The sequence below is a fragment of the Mchenga conophoros genome, linkage group LG16 (assembly GCF_057382185.1).
Source record: "Mchenga conophoros isolate Kocher_MC1m ecotype Shallow Benthic linkage group LG16, M_conophoros_male_GT1.1, whole genome shotgun sequence".
Lineage (NCBI taxonomy): Eukaryota > Metazoa > Chordata > Actinopteri > Cichliformes > Cichlidae > Mchenga > Mchenga conophoros.
The window spans coordinates 10,385,171-10,408,337 of NC_140541.1; the positions used below are offsets into that span (position 1 = coordinate 10,385,171).

The following is a 23,167-nucleotide window of genomic DNA, read 5'->3' on the forward strand; positions in this document are numbered from 1 at the left end:
TTGGAGGAAGAAAAATTTCAAGACAACATTTGCACAAACATTAATAAGGCCTACAGGTCAGGGCCTCTAGGGCTTGGAGGAACTGGTCACATTGCAGTCACTCTCTTGACGTAATGAGATCCACAGAGAGAGAGAAAAATGATTCATAAGGTCCTTCCACTAACTTCCACTACATTTCACTGTCATGTTTTCACATGTCAAGATGACGGTGGATCATTGAAGACACACCTGGTGTCTTGTGTTTCTATGAAATTCTGATCTCATCTTGTTCTTTCTGCCTGTAATATAGTCTGACTGATGTACTAATGTTAGACATTTGGTTTTATTAGTCAATGATGAACTGAATTTAACAAATATAACACTTGATGGTTATGCAAAAGGGTAAACAAGTGGTACAAAATTTCTTTCACTGTATTGTGTGTGTTGCTTACATTTAGATTTCAGTCTGCTTACAAACCATTTAACTTCATGGCAATTGATAATGAATTTAATGTGACATATATAACTTTTGGTGGGCACATTGAATTGGAAAAATACAAATTTCTGTATTTTGCTATCATGTTTACTGCTTATATTCTAATACTCTGCAGTAATTCAACCATAGTTTGCCTCATCAGGATTAAGAAAAGCCTCCATGAGCCTATGTATATTTTCATTGCAGCTTTGTTGTTCAACTCTGTTATGTTCAGTACAAATATCTACCCCAAACTTTTGATGGACTTTTTATCTGAGAAGCAGATTACAACTCATTCACAGTGCAGTTTTCAAGGATTTATTTATTACTCTTTAACTGGTTCAGAGTTCTTTCTCTTGGCATCCATGGCTTATGACAGGTATGTGTCCATATCTAAACCTTTGCAATATCATACTATTATGAGAAAAACAACAGTCACAGTTTTGCTGGTTTTAACTTGGCTTCTGCCTGCTTGTCAGCTTGTGCCATCAGCTGTAATTATAAACACTTCACAAATCTGCAGTTTCACTTTAAATGGAATTTTTTGTAACAATGCAATTTCCAAGCTTTACTGTGCAACCCCGAAAATATCATATTTAATATATGGTGTTTTTATACTACTTAACACTGTATTTCTTCCTTTGCTTTTCATACTTTTTACTTACACAAAAATATTTATAATATGCTATCGAAGCTGCAGAGAGGTCAGGAAAAAAGCTGCACAGACCTGTTTACCTCACCTGCTCGTTTTGATCAGCTTCTCATGTTTGTGTTCATATGATATAATTATAACTCGAGTGGAAATTAATTTATCCCAAACTGCACGTTTCATAATGACTTTACAAGTGGTTTTGTATCATCCTCTCTTTAATCCAATTGTATATGGACTGAAAATGAAAGAAATCTCTCAACACCTCAGGAGGTTGTTTTGTCAGAGCAAATTTAAATTATCTGTCAGAGCTGATGCTGGAAGTGCAATAATTTCCTTTGTAATCTAAGTTTAAAGATCTGACTTCTCTTCAGTGCAGTTTTTTGTTTTTACAGGTGATATACATTACACCTGTTGTTGTTTTTATTATTATCATTATTGTTTATATAAATATTACACTATAATATTATACTGTAGAGTACTGATGTACCTTTATTAATTTGCATTGCATTTATATATGTCTGTATTCTTTTATATACTTGTGTGTCTACTGTATACTGTACAAAGAGAGGGTTATAGTTAGTATACCAATAGTACATAATACTTAAACTGATTAACCTACTTATCCTGCTTGCTGAACATATGATATGCATTAAAATAATGCAATAGCTTTACCCTTTTCACAACAATAGCTATTCCTAGCAGCTGTGATCATATTTAGTTTCTGATTTTGTTCTTTTTCAGTAACTTTCTAGATACACAGATGATATCTAAAATATGATATTATATATGATTATAATATACTATAAACAGACACTATCTCTGTTGTCATGATTTTATAGGTTATTCACTTAAATTTTTTCTGCACCCTGTGTAGTCTTTCGTACCATCAAATCTTATTGGCACTGACCGTTTTTAATGTCTGTCACCATCAGAGATGGGCAGTAACGCGTTACTGTAATCTGGTTACTTTTTTCAAGTAACAAGTAAAGTAAGATATTACTATTGCAAAAACGGTTTTAGTAACGCTGTGTTACTAAAACTGTGATTTTTGTGCGAGAATGTCTCATGACAGTGACATAAGCGAGTGCGACATTCGTGACAACAGCTGTCTGCAGATCAACAATGGATCATATATCGAGTGCGGGAGAGAGTATGAGCGTGGAGCGTTTAAAGCGTGGAAGTACTGACCTTACTTTGAGTTTGATTCCATAAAAAGTGACAAAAACATTAGTGTCCATCGTGCGTGGGAAGAAAACTTCTCTTTACAGCGAAAAAAACTCCTAAACTTCCAAGCAAGCACCGAGTGTGCTACGACGTAATGGGAAATTCACAGTAATTCAGTTGAAGAATCACTTGCGGATTCTTCAACTGACCGCCGCGGCACACCTGCACCAGGGTAAACCTCCGCCTACCCTACTCCGTGAGAATAGAGCAACAGGACCGCTAGTCTTTGATTTTATTTATTTCCTGTTGTGTTTTACTTGCATCTATTTGAAAGAGTGAGTGTAAACACAAAAAATATTTTATTTTATGTGCTGGAATGTGCAGAAAATAGGTTTAAATGTTAAACAAATTTCTTCCAGTCAGAGAATGTTGCATATAATAAAATCTTTGCTTGATGCATACAGGGAGTGCAGAATTATTAGGCAAGTTGTATTTTTGAGGAATAATTTTATTATTGAACAACAACCATGTTCTCAATGAACCCAAAAAACTCATTAACATCAAAGCTGAATGTTTTTGGAAGTAGTTTTTAGTTTTAGCTATTTTAGGGGGATATCTGTGTGTGCAGGTGACTATTACTGTGCATAATTATTAGGCAACTTAACAAAAAACAAATATATACCCATTTCAATTATTTAGTTTCACCAGTGACACCAATATAACATCTCCACATTCACAAATATACATTTCTGACATTCAAAAACAAAACAAAAACAAATCAGCGACCAATATAGCCACCTTTCTTTGCAAGGACACTCAAAAGCCTGCCATCCATGGATTCTGTCAGTGTTTTGATCTGTTCACCATCAACATTGCGTGCAGCAGCAACCACAGCCTCCCAGACACTGTTCAGAGAGGTGTACTGTTTTCCCTCCTTGTAAATCTCACATTTGATGATGGACCACATGTTACGATTCGATGTTGTCAGTGTTTTGTTTTAGGCGTGACTGTTATGTGTTTTCTGTTTTACTTTGAAGGTCTGTCTTATCTCAGTGTGTTCAGTTTACGCTTCCTTGTCTCGTCAGTTCTGATTTGCCCCAGCTGTGTTTCCCTCCTGTTATCCATTCCCTGATTGCTCCCTCTATGTATTTAAGCCCTGTGTTTCAGTTTGTCATGGTTGTGATCTCCCCCCGTGTTGTAAATAGTTTATTGTATATAGATGTAAATAGTTGTCGATACTTTTTTAACTCGTTAGCTGTAGGCGTTAGAAGCCATTTTTCTTTGGGAACCTTTTCTCCTGTTTTTGGTTAGGGAGGCAGGTAAGACACCTGTAATTTTCATTTGGGGTTTTCTGTGAAGGTAAGCCAGCTGCATTTCATTGCTAGAGTTTTTGTTTGTTTTGGCCATGCTCACCCTGATGCCTGCTACCTTTTGGGACTCAATAAACTGACTGGCTGTTGTGAAATCCGTGGTAGCTGTTTTTTGTTGGTTCGTCCTCCTTGAGAGCAGGGAGTGTGGGGGGCATTTTTTCCTTATTTTTATTTTCCTTATGTCGCACGCTGGTTCCCTGGGCTGGGGTGTAACACACAGGTTCTCAATGGGGTTCAGATCAGGTGAACAAGGTGGCCATGTCATTAGTTTTTCTTCTTTTATACCCTTTCTTGCCAGCCACGTTGTGGAGTACTTGGACGCGTGTGCTGGAGCATTGTCCTGCATGAAAATCATGTTTTTCTTGAAGGATGCAGACTTCTTCCTGTACCACTGCTTGAAGAAGGTGTCTTCCAGAAACTGGCAGTAGGACTGGGAGTTGAGCTTGACTCCATCCTCAACCCGAAAAGGCCCCACAAGCTCATCTTTGATGATACCAGCCCAAACCAGTACTCCACCTCCACCTTGCTGGCGCCTAATAATTCTGCACTCCCTGTAAAGTTAAAAGATTAAAACTAATAAAAACAAGTTTTAAAAAGAGACTTTTCCATTTGATTACATTTTGTATGATGGATTATGTAGAGAAAGTAGAATTGGGCAGAAAGATCTATTGCTTTATCACCTATTCAGGTTGTAAATCGTGTTTTTAAAAAGTAACTAAGTAATTAATTACTTTTGAAAATAAGTAATCAGTAAAGTAACAGGATTACTTTTTGGGGGAAGTAGTAAGTAATTAGTTACTGATTACTTTTTTCAAGTAACTTGACCAACACTGTGTTAAGTGACGGCTGTGTGCAGACAGGAATAGGACCCAAGGTGCAGACTCCAGAGACAAACTTAAACCGAAACAGCTTTAATGCTGAACTCAAACATAACATAACTGGAAAAAAATCAAAATAAACTAACACCGGCGGACTGATAAGATAAGATAAGATAGAACTTTATTAATCCCTCGGGTGGGTTCCTCTGGGAAATTCGACTTCCAAAAAAAAAAAGCACAGCAACGACCGAAGTTACAGTTACAGAATTGTTATAGTTATATATATATATACATACACACACACACACACACACACACACACACACACACACACACACACACACACACATATATATAAATACAGAGACAAATATAAATAAAATATACAAAGGGGATAAATAGAATAAATAGGAATAAAAAATAAAAATACAAGTGAATTGCACATTTCAAGTATTGAGTCTATTGCACTGTTGACTATTTACAAAAAGTATTGCACAAGGTATTGTACAGTGAGGTGAAGAGGCACTACAGCTTAGTTGTTCCCCCCTCCTTTGTCCTCCTGTTTCCCCTCCCTCTCCCCTCCAGAGAGGAGTTAAACAGTTTGATGGCGTGTGGGACAAAGGAGGTGGGACAAAACACAAAGCAAAATAAACAGTAGCTGTTTTTTGTTGGCTCATCAAGGGGAAGCGAAACCAGATACATTAACATCAGACATGGACTTTCAAAATAAAACAGGAAACATGACACAGACTGAACTAAAGACACAGACTCGCACGCACTGCAACAGAGGGAACAGAGACGTGGGACTAGGGCAGACACTGACACTGACTGGACACGGGGATATAGCAACTAAGGATACACAGAGACGCGAAGCAGGGTTCTCATAACAAGCTGGTGCTTAATTACTGAGTTAGATGAGAAGATTGAGAACAGGTGTGCAGCAAGCCATCCGCTACAGCCATTGACCACATCTTCTAGAAAGCCCAAAACACAAGGTGCTTTAGAGCAATAGAGAAAGCGAGGAGCCAGAGAGAGAGAGCAAGTGAGAGAAAACATACAGTGAACTCTTAGAAATACATGACAATCAGTGTTGCCAACTTAGCGACTTTGTCGCTATATTTAGCGAGTTTTCAGACCCTGTTAGCGACTTTTTTCCTAAAAAGCGACTAGCGACAAATCTGGCAACTTTTTCTGGTGGGCACCTCGCCCATGGCAAAGCGCTCACAGGCGGAGGATAATCCTCCCCCAGCTGCTATCAGGGCAGGAGACATTCAAACCTATCACTTTTTCCGGTCCAAGCACGGTTAAAGGAGCAGGGTTGGAATTGTGACATTAAAAAACAATAATTGCTAAAAGAAATAAATTATAAATGCATTTAAGACATTTTTTACTGACTTTATGTCTCTTCCACGATGTTATTTCTCTCTTCAACAGCGTAGGTTACAATTACATTAGCATGATCAATTATCCAAATTAGGCGATGACGTCATTTAGCGACTTCTAGCGACTTTTAGGACAGCCGATAGCGATTTTCCTTACTGATGACAATGGTTTGTTGATTTACTGTAAGTGATCTGTATTAGAGCTCAGGCAAAGTTCAGTTGCACCCATGCACAGTATGCCTCTGTGATTAATAACTGTACTCAAGCACAGAACTCAAGAGCATCATCCTCGTTGTGTTAAATAAAGAATCTGTACAGAATATAATAAGGCCGTGTCTCAGAGCATTCAATAGTCATTGCAAACAAGCCACAAAGTTTAAAAAAAGCTCTAACCTTTAGGACCATGTAGGGCCGAAAGGTTAAAACTAAAATTTCAAAATAAAACCTAAAATTACAGGCAACCAGTGAAAGGAGGCCAAAAGTGGAGTGATATGAGATCTTCTGTTGATGCCTGTTAAGAGTCGACTTGCAGCATTCTAAGATAAGATAAGATAAGTTAAGATAGAACTTTATTAATCCCTCGGGTGGGTTCCTCTGGGAAATTCGACTTCCAAAAAAAGCACAGCAACGACCGAAGTTACAGTTACAGAATTGTTATATATATATATATATATATACACACACACACACACACACACACACACACACACACACACACACACACACACACACACACACACATATAAATACAGAGACAAATATAAATAAAATATACAAAGGGGATAAATAGAATAAATAGGAATAAAAAATAAAAATACAAGTGAATTGCACATTTCAAGTATTGAGTCTATTCTGAACCTGAACCTGAGAGTTTGAGACTATCCCTGACCTGGACTTCTTTCTCTGTGTGTATATAGATCTGCCCTGGACCCGAGCGAGCATGTGTGTGTTTGGAACCCACTGAGAGCGTGTATTGGATTAATCCCTGTCTCCCCCTGGACCCTGGAGCCCCGGACCCTTTCCCCTGCCACACTGTATATATATTCTCACCTGTTGTCTCACTGTAAATAAACGCACTTTCTCTTTTGCCAAGGATACCTGATCTGCCCGTGAGTCCATTTCAAACATTGTGACACCAATTGTATATGGACTGAAAATGAAAGAAATCTCTCAACACCTCAGGAGGTTGTTTTGTCATTGCATCTTATGTGTCAAAACTGATGTTGGAAGTGCGGTCATTTCCTTTCCGATTCAAGTTCAAAGGCCTGACTTCTCTACAGTCTAGACATTTCTGTCACGGTTCTGGGTCAGTTTTGACCCAGTATTTTGGGTTTCTCGTGTCTTGGTTTAATTTTGTATTTTGTATTGTATTTTGATTCTGTGTGTGTGTTCAGTTCTACTGCTCCCTTGTCTCGTTAGTCCAATTTCTCCCAGCTGTGTCTCCCTCCTGTTGCCCATTCCCTGATTACCACCCTGTGTATATTAGCCCTGTGTTTTCCTGTGCTCAGTGTCGTGTCATACCCTCAGATTATGCCTGTGTGGTTTTTTCTCTGCATTCCGTGTTCACGTCATGTTTTGTTTTCATGCCAGCAATAAAGCTGTGGTTTTGAGTTGCATTCTGTCTTCGAGGCCTGCAGTTGGATCCTCATCTCCGCCTGCCCGCACACAGAGCCCTGACAGAACAACGCGACCAGTATGGATCCAGTGGACTCACGTTTCGCCTCTGAGGGGGAGTATCTCGTGCACCTATGGGATTACTGTTGGATGGTAATCCACGCTGTGAACCCCTACAAGAGGCAGCTGGTGGAAGTCTTTTTTTGATAATTTTTTGTCATCCACTGCTTCCACTGTCAGTTTCCTAAATATCAAAGGACTAAAACAAATAATAATAAATCTGAGAGCGAAGCTCAGTTTTGAACTGTTTAGCATGGGCAGTCCAGGGAAGGAAAATTCAACTGTCCTCCTGGAGGCCCTCGCTACTTGGTGTTCTCGGCGTCAGCAGCATTTTTTGTCAAGGTTTATCGCCAAATCATTCGATCCACCCTTAAAGAAGAAATGCAACCCTCGCCATCATCACCCTTCCATTCTCTCCTGTGGTACGGACTGGAGCGGTTGTCATTTCCACACCACAGCAGGAGCAGCCGCAGCAGAGTTTCTCCACGTCACCTTTTGCCAGCCCTGATCCCATTTCAACAGGGAAGCGGCAGATGCGCCGCCAACATTCACAGTCCCAGCAGGAGTCTGGGATTTTGTCTGAACAGCCGGCTAGGTCAGCTGCCCAGCAGCCACCTTCAGCTCAGTCGGCTGCCCAGCAGCCACCTTCAGCTCAGTCGGCTGCCCAGCAGCCACCTTCAGCTCAGTCGGCTGCCCAGCTGCCACCTTCAGCTCAATTTCAGTCGCCCTCTGCTCAGTCTTCAGCCCCGCTACCCATAGCTCAGTCATTAACACAACCACACTTACTGCAAACTTTGTTACAGTCCATAGCCCAGTCAGAAGCTCAGTTGGTAGAGGAATCATTAACTTTGTCATGAGTTCAGGCTCCAGTGCTTTCACCCATTCAGTCAGCCACTCATCTTCACCCTCAGCCAGGGGTCCCAATTGCCTCTGGCCCTGCATCTGCTCCAGCTGGAGGGCCCGAGGGGCCCGTCCAGCCTCATGCCTCGTCAGCTGGAGGGCCCGAGAAGCCCGTCCAGCACCACGCCTCATCAGCTGGGGGTTTGGGAGAACCCAGCCAGCACATCCTCATGTCTGCTGACGGTCCGGGGAAGTCCGTTCAGCCACCGCCTGCTGTATCATCCCCTGCGACTTCCACACCGTCGCCTGCAGCATCATCATCATCAGCTACTTCCACACCGTCACCTGCAGCATCATCATCAGCTACTTCCACATCGTCACCTGCAGCATCCCCGCCTGCAACCTGCACACCGTCGCTTGCAGCGTCAGGTTCCGCAGCCGCCACGCTGCCGTCAGGTTCCGCAGCCGCCACGCTGCCGTCCGGTCGAGCCTGTGTGGCTTCATCCTCGCCTGGTCCCGCCTCGTCGGCGTCATCCATGTCGGCGTCATCCACGTCGGCGTCACGTCGGCTTCATCCACGTCTGGTTCTGCGATTGCTACACCATCATCAGATCCAGCTTGGCTTGTACCACCTCGCCTTTGCCCGCCACCTTCCAGGCCTCTAGTTGGGTGTCGAGGGTGGCCTCCAGACCTGCTCTCTCGCCGCCACTGCCTTCCACGTGGCCGGCCTCCGGACCTGTTTGGTCGCAGCCACGGCGACCAAACAGGTCGTAATTTGCTTTGCCTGCGTCGCTGCCGCTGCTGCTGTCCGCACGGCCGGCCCCCTGAACTGTTTTTGGCCCCATGTTGTCTACCTTCGGGTCGACCCCGAGTTTGGTGTTGAACTGTTTTCTAGTCTATGGACTGATCTGGACTCATGCTCCTTGTTTTCTGTTTCGTTTCTCAGTACACTGAGTATATTCAGCCTTTACAGCAAAGCTGAGTTATGCACCCCTTTTTTTCAACTTATTAAATTACAGCTACACACCAAGACTGCTGTCTGCCACATCCTGCAGTCAAGGGATCTCCATGAAGTCATTATGCACAGTTTGTTGCACAGTAGCGGTTTTTGATAGAACTGCTACTAAACAACATAGAACTGCTAATTTCCTTTGTAATCTAAGTTTAAAGATCTGACTTCTCTTTAGTGCAGTTGTTTGTTTTTACAGGTGATAGACATTACACCTGTTGTTGTTTTTATTATTAGCATTATTGTTTATATAAGTATTACACTATAATCAGTGTTGGGGAGTAACGGAATACATGTACTGCCGTTATGTATTTAAAATACAAAATATGAGTAACTGTATTCCGTTACAGTTACCGTTTAAAAAGGTGGTATTCAGAATACAGTTACTTTGTTGAAATAAATGGATTACACTGCGGTACTTTCCTGTTTCATTTTGTCGCGGGTCAGGACTGTTTGGGTTTTGTTTGACAGCTACGTTCTGTTGTTCCAGGCGGCAGCATTACGGTTGCCATGGTTACAGGGAGACGCGCACTCTCTCTCTCTCTCTCTCTCTGCGACTGTGTGTTTCCTGGGTGAGAGAGCGCCTTTTCGTTGTTGTTGTTGTTGTGCTAAGCTAACAGGCAGAATGCTACAAGCATAGCTCTAAAGAATGTAGCATCATGGGCAGTGTAGTCCGTGCTGCAGGGAGAATGGACTGCCATACACGTTATGTGTCTGTGAGCGCAAGGAGGGAGAAAAAGGGGCGTGGAAAGGTATGAGTTGTCATCGAGGAAAAACGGGAGCTGGAAGCATGTAAATATAATAATAACCACTGCAGCCAAGAAGAGTGCCTGACGAGCCCAGTTGTAAGTAAGCTATTAAGACTCGACTGTACACCGTGTTCGTGTTTTCCTCCGAAAACAATAAGTTCCGGTGGAGCAGCCTTTCAACGCCTCTCTCTGTCTCTCGCAAGAAAAGTTGACCCAGACAACAAAGTAAAGCTATTTTTCGGCTACGAGCCGACAGGGACCCCGCCATATTAGTCAGAGGTCCCTTTACTACAGTTCGGAGTCGCGGACCTTCAGTAATAGTAATAAATCACACAGCAATAGTACATTCACGTTGTTGTAAAAAGCATGATAATATATTAAGTAATCCAAAGTATTCAGAATACGTTACTGTCATTGAGTAACATAACTGAATAAGTTACAGAATACATTTTAGGGCATGTATTCTGTATTCTGTAATGGAATACATTTTAAAAGTAACCTTCCCAACACTGACTATAATATTATACTGTAAAGTACTGATGTACATTTATTAATTTGCATTGCATTTATATACGTCTGTATTATTTTATATACTTGTGTGTCTACTGTATACTGTACAAATAGACTATGATAGTTAGTATATCAATAGTATATGGTGGTGGTCAGAGGGCCCGGTGGCACCAGTGTCCGGCAGCCTCGCCTCTGTCAGTGCGCCCCAGGGTGGCTGTGGCTACAATGTAGCTTGCCATCACCAGTGTGTGAATGTGTGCGTGAATGGGTGGATGACTGATATGTGACGCGCTTTGGGGTCCTTAGGGACTAGTAAAGCGCTATATAAATACAGGCCATTTACCATTTTACCATTTATATAATACTTAAACTGATTAACCTACTTATCCTGCTTGCTGAACACATGATGCAAATGATGCAATGGCTTTGCCCTTTTCACCACAACTGCATTTTCCTAGCAGCTGTGATCATATTTAGTTTCTGATTTTGTTCTGTTTCAGTAACTTTCTAGATACACTGATGGTATCTAAAATATGATATGATATATGATTAGAATATACTATAAGCAGACACTGTCAGGCGTTGTGTGGAGGCGAGGAAGAAGGAACCCAAATGCAGGACTCACAGGTAGGTGAAGACTGGTGAAGGTTTATTATAAGGAGTGGATGAACAGAACAGAGGTAGAAAAGGGCTGGCTGGCTGGCTGGACGACTGACTGAAGGACTGACTGAAGGACTGACTGAACGCAGGCGGAAACGACAACATAACATCAATGACACGACCAGGGCTGAAGGGAAGAGGGGGCTTAAATACACAACTAACAATGACAACGATTGGAGACAGGTGAGTGAACAGCTGAACCTAATGAACTAATGATAAATGGGAAGAGGACTGAACATAATGCACACAGACCAAGGCTAACACAATAAAACAGGAAGTGGAGCAGGCAGTAGATAAACAGTGAACGTGAACTGAAAATACTGGGTCAACGACCCAGAAACCCTGACACTATCTCTGTTTAATGTAATGATTTTATGGGTTATTGACTTTAATTTTTGATGCGCCCTGTGTATTCCTTCATGGCATCAATTTGGCACTGACCATTTTAATGTCTGTCACTATACCATATCATTAAAGACTGTCACGGTTCTGGGTCCGTTGGACCCAGTATTTTGAGTTTATTATATTTCGGTTTAATTCTGCTTCATGGATTGTTTTCTTATTCTCGTAGTGATGATGATTATTATTTCTTGTTTCTGTTTATCCGTGCTTAAGGATTTGTTCTCAGTTATATCTCACGTTTAGTTCAGTTCAGGTTCCATGTGTCATTCTCTGTCTGTCTCTCAATGTAAAGTCTGCATGCATGTTTAGTAATTCATGTTTCCTGATTTATTGTGAAAGTCTTTGTCTTATGTTAGTGTGTGCAGCTTGTTTCCCCTGTCTCGTTAACCCTGATCTCTCCCAGCTGTGTCTCCCTCCTGTTGCCCATTCGCTGATTACCACCCTGTGTATATTAGCCCTGTGTTTTCCTGTGCTCAGTGTCGCGTCGTACCCGCAGACCCTGCCTGTGTGTTCCTGCTTGGTTTCATGGTTTGGTTTCTGTTTTTGTTTCATGCCAGCAATAAAAGCTGTGGTTTTAGTTACATTTCGTCTCGGAGTCCTGCATTTGGATCCACATTTCCACCTGCCCACACACAGAGCCCTGACAAAGACATAAAGTAATGTTGTTGCAAAATGAACATATGCCATTTCTAATAAATAATTAATAAATCTGTGACCTCAAAAATAGTTCAGAGGTATTTGAGGTCACCTAATCAATAGAAAAAAAATTTTCTTTGTGTTAAAGTTAAATCAATAAGCCCAACATGGTTTGAAAGTTTTTAGAACTTTGCTTTTGCAGTATAATTATATTTTCAACTAACTGATATTTTCAGTGTTCATATTTCAATGTACACAGGAGTGTAAATGAGCATGAGCAATCCAGATCAACATCCTGTACCGTAACAAGCAATTAAATCTGATCATCCAAAATATTGTTATGGCCTTAGCTGTTTTAGCCTTGCATTGTTTCCAGCTAACAGTATGGAGTTTATTATTTGCTCAGTAATAAGAAAATTATAATACTGAAAGAAATGCTTACACCTTCAACACATCCTTTGTTCCTTTTCATTCCTCTGATGTGTTCAGAGTGCTAAGTAAACAAATAGTTCTGCACGTAACGGGTCTGATAACTAAATATAGATGCTGTATTTCCCAAAGAGGAAAAAAAATTTAATTTGCCATAACATTACAAAAAATGAAAGAAAGCTGGGACAAGAGATGAAGATGACAGATTATTATCAAAGGAATCAGATATGTGATCTGTTATATTTTAATATATATATATATATATATATATATATATATAACTTCTGTTATATGTGAAGTTGTATTTTCTTCATATTATGGAAGACCTGATAAATAGGTTAAATAATTAGCCCTACTAAAGGTTTGCATGAAAATACTAAGCAGTTTAGTACAGTTTGGTGGAGACTAAAAGGGTTAGTTCATAATATTATGGTAAAAATTTATAGTAATGCACTATGTTGGACTGATACAAACTAAACACGAGAAACTAACTTCAAGACTTCAACTTTTCATCAAGCATTTGGGCATCTTTGTGCTTTTAGAAACTATGCTAAATCATAGTTTTATTAATTTTCAGAACCAAAAACAAAAAAAACAGGGAGCAGGAGATTTCAGGCAGCAGCGATGACAGTTCCTGGGGCCAGCCAAGCCATGGGGCAAAGCAGGGAAACAGTTCAGTGGATTAACCTGGAGGAGGAGCAAATACTTGGGAACATTTCTAGGAGGGCAACAGTGGAGACAGTTGCTTTCCCTCTGGATGCTCCCTCTGGAGTCAGCCTTTGAGGAGATGTAGCCTGAGATGCTTTTTGGCAGTTGCCAATGACTATACTAAATCACAGGTTTATTATTATTTCCAGGATCAAAAACAAGAACCATCAGAGTCCAGGGCCTTCTTGGGCCTTGCTTCTGCTGTGCCAGAAGCAGAGACAGAGACCCCCTGGAGGTTATATGGGCAGCTTGTGACAATGGAAATAATTTCTTTATATTCTTTGTAAGAGCCAGTCAGCCATTCATTACACTTCAGCATTATGGTGTAAATAATATCCTCTTTGTCCCCATCAGAAGAGTTTGAGTCTGCTGGGTCGAGCTCTAGTCTCTAGTTTATTTGCAGGACCCAAATGCTGACTCAAGAGACAGGCAGGATTAACAAAAAAAACAAGCTATTCAATAAGAGTGTTTTATATCAATCAGAAACACAATGTCTGTGACAAAACAAAATAAGCCTCTAATAAACCTGTCAGACCTGAAAACAAAACTCAGGTGGAGGGAACACTATACTAAACTAATCTCAATCAGAATATAAACTGAAATATGCTGAAACTAAGGACTACAGACTTAAGATGAAAACATGAAAATCAAATATAGCAATGATAAACTAAGAACCCAACGTAAACAAAGAAGTCCCAAAAGCTTAAAGCTAGCAGTAGCCTGCATCAAGAATTTGGGGGAATTACACTTCCCTGTCATAATCCATTACTGCTATCCAGTTACATGGGTCAAGGGGGACAGCAGGCATAGCAGAGACATCCACACCTCACAAGAATTCTCAACCCAGCCGTGTATTCCTGATAGAACATTGTCAAAACACCTCCCCTTATAGCACAGGTGTCAAACTCCAGGCCTTGAGGGCCGTTGTCCTGCAGATTTTAGATGTGTCCTTGATCCAATACAGCTGATTTAAATGGCTAAATGACCTCCTCAACATGTCTTGAAGTTCTCCAGAATCTAAAAACTAAAAACTAAATATTTGATTCAGGTGTGTTGACCCAGGGTGTTATATAAAACTTGCAGGACACTGGCCATTGAGGCCTGGAGTTTGACACCCCTGCCCTATAGGATAAAGAGCTCGGCTTGGTGGGGCCTCATCTGTGGGTCACAGCTAAGCTCAGCCCTATATGGGCCAGCCTCATGTGGGCCCACCTTTAGCTTGAACAGGCATAGGACTTTAGTGCTTTGTGAATTGAGTGCGGTCAGGGGTGGAGACCCTGGCAGTCCAGTTCCTGATTCAGCAAATAGGCATTAAATTGGCTTGTATGAGCTTCTGAATGCCTTCTAAAACCAAAGAGGCTGCAGGCTCCCAACTGGAGCACACTGTAAAAGAAATAAATTTATGATAGTTATTGTCATAGTCAAATTAATCCATACTTTTAAATATAGATGATACATTTAGAAGATTCATTTGTTCATTTTGTTTGAACTCAAAATAAATATCAGCCCAGGCTCAAGAACACTAGTTTCTAGTTTAATGAATCAAATTGCGGCTGAGCAATTCAGAAAATTAGTCAATTACAACCTTTTTACAGTGGATGGGTTTGTATATCCCAATGATCCAAACTGGTCCTGATTGATCGACCAGACGAAGAGGGATTCAAGAAAGCCCTGTATTAGGGTTATATTTTGGATTATATAATCATATATGCTTAGAGGTATATAATCGATTGTATAATGATAGAATGTCTGATCCTTAGTAGTCTGCAAAGACTCTGTGGGCATTCCAGAGTGTTCTGGCATACACACACATCCTAAGGTCATGAGAGAGGTCGTACCTTCTCTTTCTGATATATGGTATGGGAGGACACTTACTCTGTATCTGTTTGAGTATAAGAGCCCTTTGTTTAGATGGACCGCTGGACACCTGGCACCAGCTTTAGGGAGTCGTTCACAGGGTCATATTTTGACACACACACACACACACACACACACACACACACACACACACACACCAGCACATACAGACAGGTACTCCTTGTTCACATGTATGCCTGTGTAAAATGTCATATGTTAATGAAACTATGCATATTCATGTAACCACAATAAAGAGCAGTGCTGGGGGGGAGCTGACTGAGAGTGACTGGGGTTTGAGCGGCAGGAACAGCGTTCGTCTCAGTCATCTCCCTTGTGTACGAGATCACACAAAGAGGTGTCTGGTGTGTTGTTTTTGCCATTGTAGTGGATTGTCTCAGCTGTTCCAGCAATAGGTTTGTGCCTAGACGAACCTATCACCCTGTGTGTCATGGTGCTGGGTCGGTTACTCAGTGTTTTGAGTTTTGTTCTGATTTGATGTTTGATTTCTTCATTGTTATCTCTATTAGTGTTTAGGCTTCATTCTCAGGGTTTCTAGGTCTTAGATTTTCTTCCTGTGCCTCCTCTGTTTAGTGTCTAGTTATCCCTGTCCATGTGTTCTCTCTGTGCTCTGTTTCGTGTCCCTGAGTATGTCTCTGAGTTCAGTCTATGGATTTCCTGTTTTACTTCAAAGGTCTATGTCTCTTGTCTCGTCATGTTAATTAGGATCAGCTGTGCCTCTCTCCTGTTTGCCATTCCTTGTTTCCCTCCGTGTGTATATATAGTGTGTGTTTGCCTTTGCTCGTTGTCCGTCCGTCTGTGTTACTTGGTGTATCGCCGCATCTCTCTGCTCTACATTCTCCATGTCATCTCTCCTCATCATCCTGCGTTTTTATGGTTTTAGGTTAGTTCATTGGTTTTCCCCAGTCTAGGTTTTGGTAGCTCCCCGTCCCGCATTTCCTGTTCTTGCCACTTTGTCACTCCTGTAAATAAACGCTCATGCACATCACAGCCTTTGCCTGCATTTTGGGTCCTTTATTCACAAACACCACACAGCTTGCCCCACAAACCATGACACTGTGGAAAAAAAGGAAGGGACAGGTTCACCCTCCCTGATGCAGAATTACTGGAAGCTGACCCTTAAGCTTGTGGAGGGAACATGCATCACCATGGCTATCTGCATGGATGTCACGATTTCACCCCATGGCCAAGAGGGATATTTCCCTGCACTTTTACATTGCCACTGACAGTGACACTGTGATTTTTTTTCCATTGTTTTAGTGTGATAACAAAAGTTCTTAAGTACAGAGCTTTGTAAGCTTTTGCCTATTAGAACAGTTCTTAAAGCACAATATGAATTTTTTAAAAAGTCTCTGCAATTGAGCACTATAGGCACCTGGAGACATTCAGACCTTCTAAATGCATCTGTTTTGAGGTTGTAGACTGTGGACTGGCAGAACTGTTACTCCTGTACAGGAAGTCTTGATTGACACATTTCAAAAAGGTCCATGAGTATTATGCAGAAGGCAAAGCAGAGCTCGAATTTAAAATTGACCGCAGCAAAAATGTGCAGAGAGGTTGATATCTCCAAAAGTTGATTCTGTTCATCTGGACATAGCGTTTTCTGGGAGAAACATTTTGTCACTCATCCAAGTGACTTCTTCAGTCTCAGAAGTCTGAGACTGAGACTGAAGAAGTCACTTGGATGAGTGACGAAACGTTTCTCCCAGAAAACGCTATGTCCAGATGAACAGAATCAACTTTTGGAGATTTATTTTCCTGGATGATTGAGAATGCATCAAGAAGAGAGGTTGATACCTCTCCGTTTCTGCTGAAATTTCCGACTGTGAACTCTTCAAGCCAATCTTCTGTACTGCTCATCTTGCAGGATACAAAGGGATGAGCAACTTATCTGTCCACACAAAAATGCTACCCCCCCACTCCCATTCTCCGTTTGGCATCCAATCACCCGATGTCCAACCACACCCGATCCTCTCTCTCTGTCTCTCTGTGACCTTACACATCAACATGAACATAATTCAAACTATAAAATCACATATCAATATATTTTCCTTTATGTTGCATTCACTTTATGCAATTATACATCAACAGGATTTATCATCAGCTCAGTCACATGAATGTCATGATTCTTTATGATTCAAATATGTTCTTTTTAACTCAATTACACAGGAGTACATTTTTGTGACATTTCCTTTTCATGTCTTTGTGTTTGTCAGTCACAACTTATTTAATAAAATCATGCACGTCAAACACACAGATGCCATTGACACATCATAGTCATAACAATGCCCTGGAAGGTGAGTGAGACAAAAGGCTGCATGTTAAGTCATTTTACCCTCTTTCACATGTAATGAGAGATAAACCAGGAGGCACTTCAATTTTTTTTCAAACATCCTGCCTCACTTGACAACACCAAATATTTGTTACAATTTTAGCCCAACTGCTGTTTTAGACCCACCGAAACATTCATAATTGCTCCTACCTGTCAGCAATTATCGTAAAAGTCTTTTAGCCACCAGTTTCGTAATGTTGATGAAATCTTTTATGACAAGGTTAATGAGATCCATGGAGGGTGCCTGTGTTGGATAAAACCATGCCACTAGCACTGAATGATTGACTTTCTGAATTCTAAGGACAGTTACACAGTTTGCATTTCAGTGCACAGTGTAGGAAGCTGAGTAGTTATAGCTATTCTTTAACCATTTTAATGAATGCTGATTTAAATACGACATATGTAACACTTGGTGGGCATGTGGAAATTCACAGATACAGATATCTTTATTTTGTGATCATGCTTACAGCTTATATTCTGTTAATATGCTTTAATGTTTCTATCATATGTCTTATTGTTATACACAAAAATCTTCATGAGCCAATGTATATTTTTATTGCAGCTTTGTTATTGAACTCTATTCTTTTCAGCAGTAATATCCACCCAAAGCTCTTGGTTGACTTCTTATCTGAGAAACAGATCGTATCTTACCAAGCTTGTCTTTTTCAGGTTTTTATGTTTTACTTTTTAAGCTCTTCAGAGTTCTTACTATTGTCAGCTATGGCCTATGACAGATATGTGTCTATTTGTAAACCCCTGCAATAGGGATGGGTATTGATAAGATTTTAACGATTCCGATTCCATTTTCGATTCTGTTTAACGATTCGATTCCTTATCGATTCTCTTATCGATTCTCTTATCGATTCTTTTTTTTTTAAAAGGAGAACACTAAAGTCGATTAGCTTAGAACTGTGTTTTATATCTTCTCTTTGAACAAGACAGAAATTTAGGAGTAACATGGCCTTACAAACCCAACAGTGAGATCTTAAGAGATTCACAGCCTACGGCTCTTCAATGGGGTGTCACAGGGTCCCCAGGAAAAAAAATGTATATGTAAAATAATAAAATAAATATTCTCCTGTAGCAATAACAAAGTTTAACATAAATTATTCTGTAGCAATTACACAAGAATATCCAGTAATGTCCCTGCCTACAATTAAACACATTCACTTACCAAAGAGAAATCGGGGGCATCTGCTGTGGCAAATGGGTGCAAGCCTTTGACCACAAACTTAGACACTGCTGGGTGACATTCGTCTATCCTGGCCTGAAAGGAGACGCTACCGGTAGACTGCAGCGAGAACTGCCAGCATCTGAGCCAGCCAGACTCTGTCTCTCTCATCATGGTTATCTAAATGCAACGCACAGTAATAGCAGGTTTTGTAATAAGGTAAATCGCGCTAACATAATATGCAATGCTAATTGATTAGTTACCTGCAGTATTAACGGGAGAGGACGTGGAAACGCTACCGCTGCTGCTGGGTTGAGCTTCGCTAGTCCGGAGCGGATCAAAAACACGACATTCGTTGAAAGCAATCGCGTGTTTTTTGAGCAAATGCTTTTGCATATTCGTAGTGTTTCCTCCCTTTGATGAAATCTCTACTTTGCAAGTATTGCACGTTGCCCTGTTGTCATCCTTTCTCATAAAGTGTAACCAAACTTTTGAGCGTTTGTGCCGCTCAGGCGCCGTGTTTCCTACTGGGTAAAAGACGCTACTCAACGTGATGACGTCATTCGGGGCGACTGGAATCGATAAGGGAATCGTTTTTAAAAGTGGCAAACGATTCCAAGGAATTGAAACAGTGGGAACCGGTTCTCAACAAGAACCGGTTTTCGATACCCATCCCTACCCTGCAATATCCAGCCATCATGAGAACAACTACTGTCAGTTTACTGCTGTGTTTTGCATGGCTGGTACCTGCTTGTTATATTGTAGTGCCAGTTGCACTAAATATTAATAGCAAACTGTGTAGCTTTACTTTGAAAGGAATTTTTTGTAATAATTCACTTAACAAGCTTTTCTGTGTGACTTCAAATGAATTATCAATATACGGTGTAATTGTTCTGTTGAATCTCGGACTTTTCCCCATGCTTTTTATACTTTTCACATACACAAAGATAATCATAATTGCTTTTCAGAGTTGTGGAGATATCAGAAGAAAAGCTGTTCAGACCTGTTTACCTCATCTGCTAGTTTTGATTAACTATTCTGTTTTGATTACCTATGATGTTGTCATTGTTAAACTGGAATCTGATTTTCCCAAAACTGCACGTTTCGTAATGACACTCCAAATAATAACTTATAATCCTCTCTGCAATCCAATCATATATGGACTGAAAATGAAAGAAATTTCTAATCACCTTAAAAGGTTGCTTAGACACATGAAATAATGTAGTGTCATTGTACATTTATTTACTAATTTATTAGTAATTTATTTATTGTGCAACACACTGGTAAAAGAAGTAGGTTTATGGTGCATTATAAGCAGTGTTGGGACTAACGTGTTATTAAGTAACGCGTTACAGTAACTACGTTATTATTGCGGTAACGAGCACGGTAACTAGTTATTATGCCAAAATCAGGAACGCGTTACTCGTTACTGGGATTTAGATAGGGTCGTTACTCGTTACTTCGTGTGTTGCGTTTAACTTACCTCGGAAATCGGAACACGAACCTGGGAATAATGTCACACTCGAGTAAACGGTGTTCTGGTTAGCCTCGCTGGAGAAGTCTGGATTCCAATATGGCGACGCCCTCGAAAACGCTTGTTTTGCTAGCTCTCTACAAAAACAAATTACTACTACACATATGCAGCTCATCTGCAGTCCCGAATTTCTGAGTCCCGAGTACAAAGGAAAGCACCACGACTGCAGTTTCCGTGCTGGACGTAAAAAGGGCATGTGACACTGTGACGTAAGCTACAATCATGGCGGCAGTCGAAGATGGTCCAGGCATGTGTTTTCTCTCCTGGAAATATTCACATTATTTCTCCTTTGTGTTGGAAAAAGACAGGAATATTGTCGTGAACTGTACTCTCTGTGGAGGTTCTAAAACTCTTTCGACATCAAAGACTAGCAATTCTAATCTGATGAAACATCTTCAGAAACAGCATGCATCTACCAACTTAGTTGAAAAAGAACCTGAAGGCAACGTCGGTGACTCTAGCTCCGTTGATGCTATTCCAGCAAAACAACGAAAGCTTGATTTCGGACAGCCTGCTGCACAGTCCATCACCCAGCCCCAGCTACACAGGCTGATTGCCAGGTATGTTGTGGAAGACATGAAACCCATCTCAACGGTTGAGTCCCATGCTTTCAGACAACTGATTAGTCATATACCTGTGCGAGGGAGAGCTGGGAAGGCACCATCCAGAAAGACATTTTCCAGTTTCCTAGACCAAGAATATGCCAACATGGAGTCAGAGCTCAAAAATACACTTGACATGGTAGAATACATCTCCACAACAGCAGACATTTGGACTGTGCATAATAAAAGTTTTCTTGGTGTGACCGCGCATTGGATAAATGCACAAAACATGAAACGTGAGAAAGCAGCGCTGGCATGCAGGCGATTTATGGGTCGACATACGTATGACAGTATTGCATCTGAGCTGGACAACATTAACTCATCTCATGTCCTATCGTTTAAAATCACATCAACTGTAACGGATAATGGCTCCAATTTTGTCAAGGCTTTTAAAGTGTACCGGCCAGCACCTGAGTCAGATGACTCTGAATCTGAGGAGGATGAGGTGACTTTTGTTTCAATTGGGGATGTGCTGCAGAATGCTGCTGATGATGCTGATGATGCAATTTCTTTACCGCCACATCAGAGATGTGCATCGCACACAATGAATCTTATCTCTTGCACTGATGTGGAGAAGTGGCTATTGTCTGAAGCTGCAACAAAAACCATCTACAGAAGTGCCACCACAAAATGTGCAGGGCTGTGGAACAAGGCCAGTCGTTCCACAGTGGCTGCTGAGATTGTGGACGACATTATTGCAAAGAAGCTACTAGTACCTTGCACAACAAGGTGGAACTCGTTCTATTATGCTCTGGAGAGAATTTCAAAGATACCTGTGGTGGAGCTGAACACAATCTCATCCACATTACAGTTGAAATGTTTCAATGAGAGGGAGCATCAGTGTATCAGAGAGTACTGTGCAGTCATGAAACCACTTACTGTGGCACTGGACATTCTTCAAGGAGAAGACCATTGTTTTTATGGCACACTCCTACCCACACTGGAATCGCTAATGACCAAGACTCTGGCCATAAAAAATGGTCTGCAAATTCTTGTTGGGCTACCAGATACAGTTGTCCAGGTAAGAGATGATATTTTCATTTGTGTTTATCTTTAATGAAATGTTTTACTCAATTGCTTTTTATATTGTGCTGTGCTGTTCACATGCAAGTGAATGCTGTTACAGTTACAGATACTTAACCCCAATAAATAAATAAAATAAATACAACGTAGTAAAATACACACTATTTACAAATTAAAATACATTCTATATAAAACTACAGCATGCTGTTAATATTTAATTAATTTAATGTTGAAACAATGCATACTTTCTCATGCAAAAATGTTTTTTGCACTTTTACTGTGTCGTTATTACAGGCAGTCAAAACAAGGTTTGCACATGTCCTTGGAAGTGAAGATGCTTTGCTGGCTGCTGTGACACTACCAAAATTTAAGCTTCGTTGGCTACATGACCAGGCGCGGAAGGACCTCGCAAAGGCACGTCTGCTGGTAGAGTGTCGAAAACTTCTCCCTGAGCAAGATCAGCTACAACCAGGTACCAGCGCCACCAACACAACACAGCACGCGGGTTCTAGCAAAGCGGATGAGTTCTTCTCCTTTGAAGAGAATGAGGACATATATGCCACTGCTGAAGGTGAGGTAGCCGAGTACCTCAAATCAGGAGCAACAGGGTTAGACTCTCTGAATCATTTCCCAATGATAAAGAAACTCTCTCTTAAACTTAATGCAGCTACTCCTTCAAGTGCCCCAGTTGAAAGGCTTTTCAGCCTGGGAAACCTGATTCTCACTCCAAAGAGGAACAAGTTGTCTGATCATAAGTTTGAGAAGCTTCTCCTCTTGAGGTACAATCGTTGGTTTGATGGAAACCAAAGTTGAGTAGTGCTCATATGATGATGATGTGTTGCCTTCAGTGGTGCTCTACAAGGTAAAGTAGGGTTATTTCCAAGTGAAACTTGGGCTTCTGAAGCACTTAAAATACCATTATATTTTATTTATCTACATGGCCTGTATGGAGGCAATATTATTTTGGTTTGACTGTTTATGAAGCTGAAAATAGTTATTATTTATTTTATTTCTGTTTGTGGGGCTGAACATACTTGTAATTAATTTTATTTCTCTTCTCTTTCTCTGAAAATACTTTTATTACTGAACATGAGGTCTCCAGTTGGTGGAATTCAGCAGTTAAGTTTACAAAGTTAAGTTCAGTTAACTTTACAAAGAATGGACAAACCTCAC

At 40.8% G+C, this 23,167-nt stretch overlaps 2 protein-coding genes across 2 annotated transcripts; both read left to right on the plus strand.

The window, feature by feature from the left end:
• The first annotated feature begins 558 nt into the window (after positions 1-558).
• On the plus strand, positions 559-1,452 carry LOC146556314 (olfactory receptor 6N2-like). The gene has a single exon (XM_085250520.1). It carries the CDS (start codon positions 559-561, stop codon positions 1,450-1,452), a length of 894 nt encoding a protein of 297 aa, XP_085106646.1.
• A 16,584-nt stretch (positions 1,453-18,036) lies between these two features.
• On the plus strand, positions 18,037-20,055 carry LOC146556315 (olfactory receptor 4B13-like). The gene is made up of 2 exons (XM_085249245.1): positions 18,037-18,418; positions 19,514-20,055. The coding sequence occupies exons 1-2, from the start codon at positions 18,040-18,042 to the stop codon at positions 20,053-20,055; spliced, it is 921 nt and encodes a 306-aa protein (XP_085105371.1). The 5' UTR covers positions 18,037-18,039.
• The last annotated feature ends 3,112 nt before the right edge of the window (positions 20,056-23,167 follow it).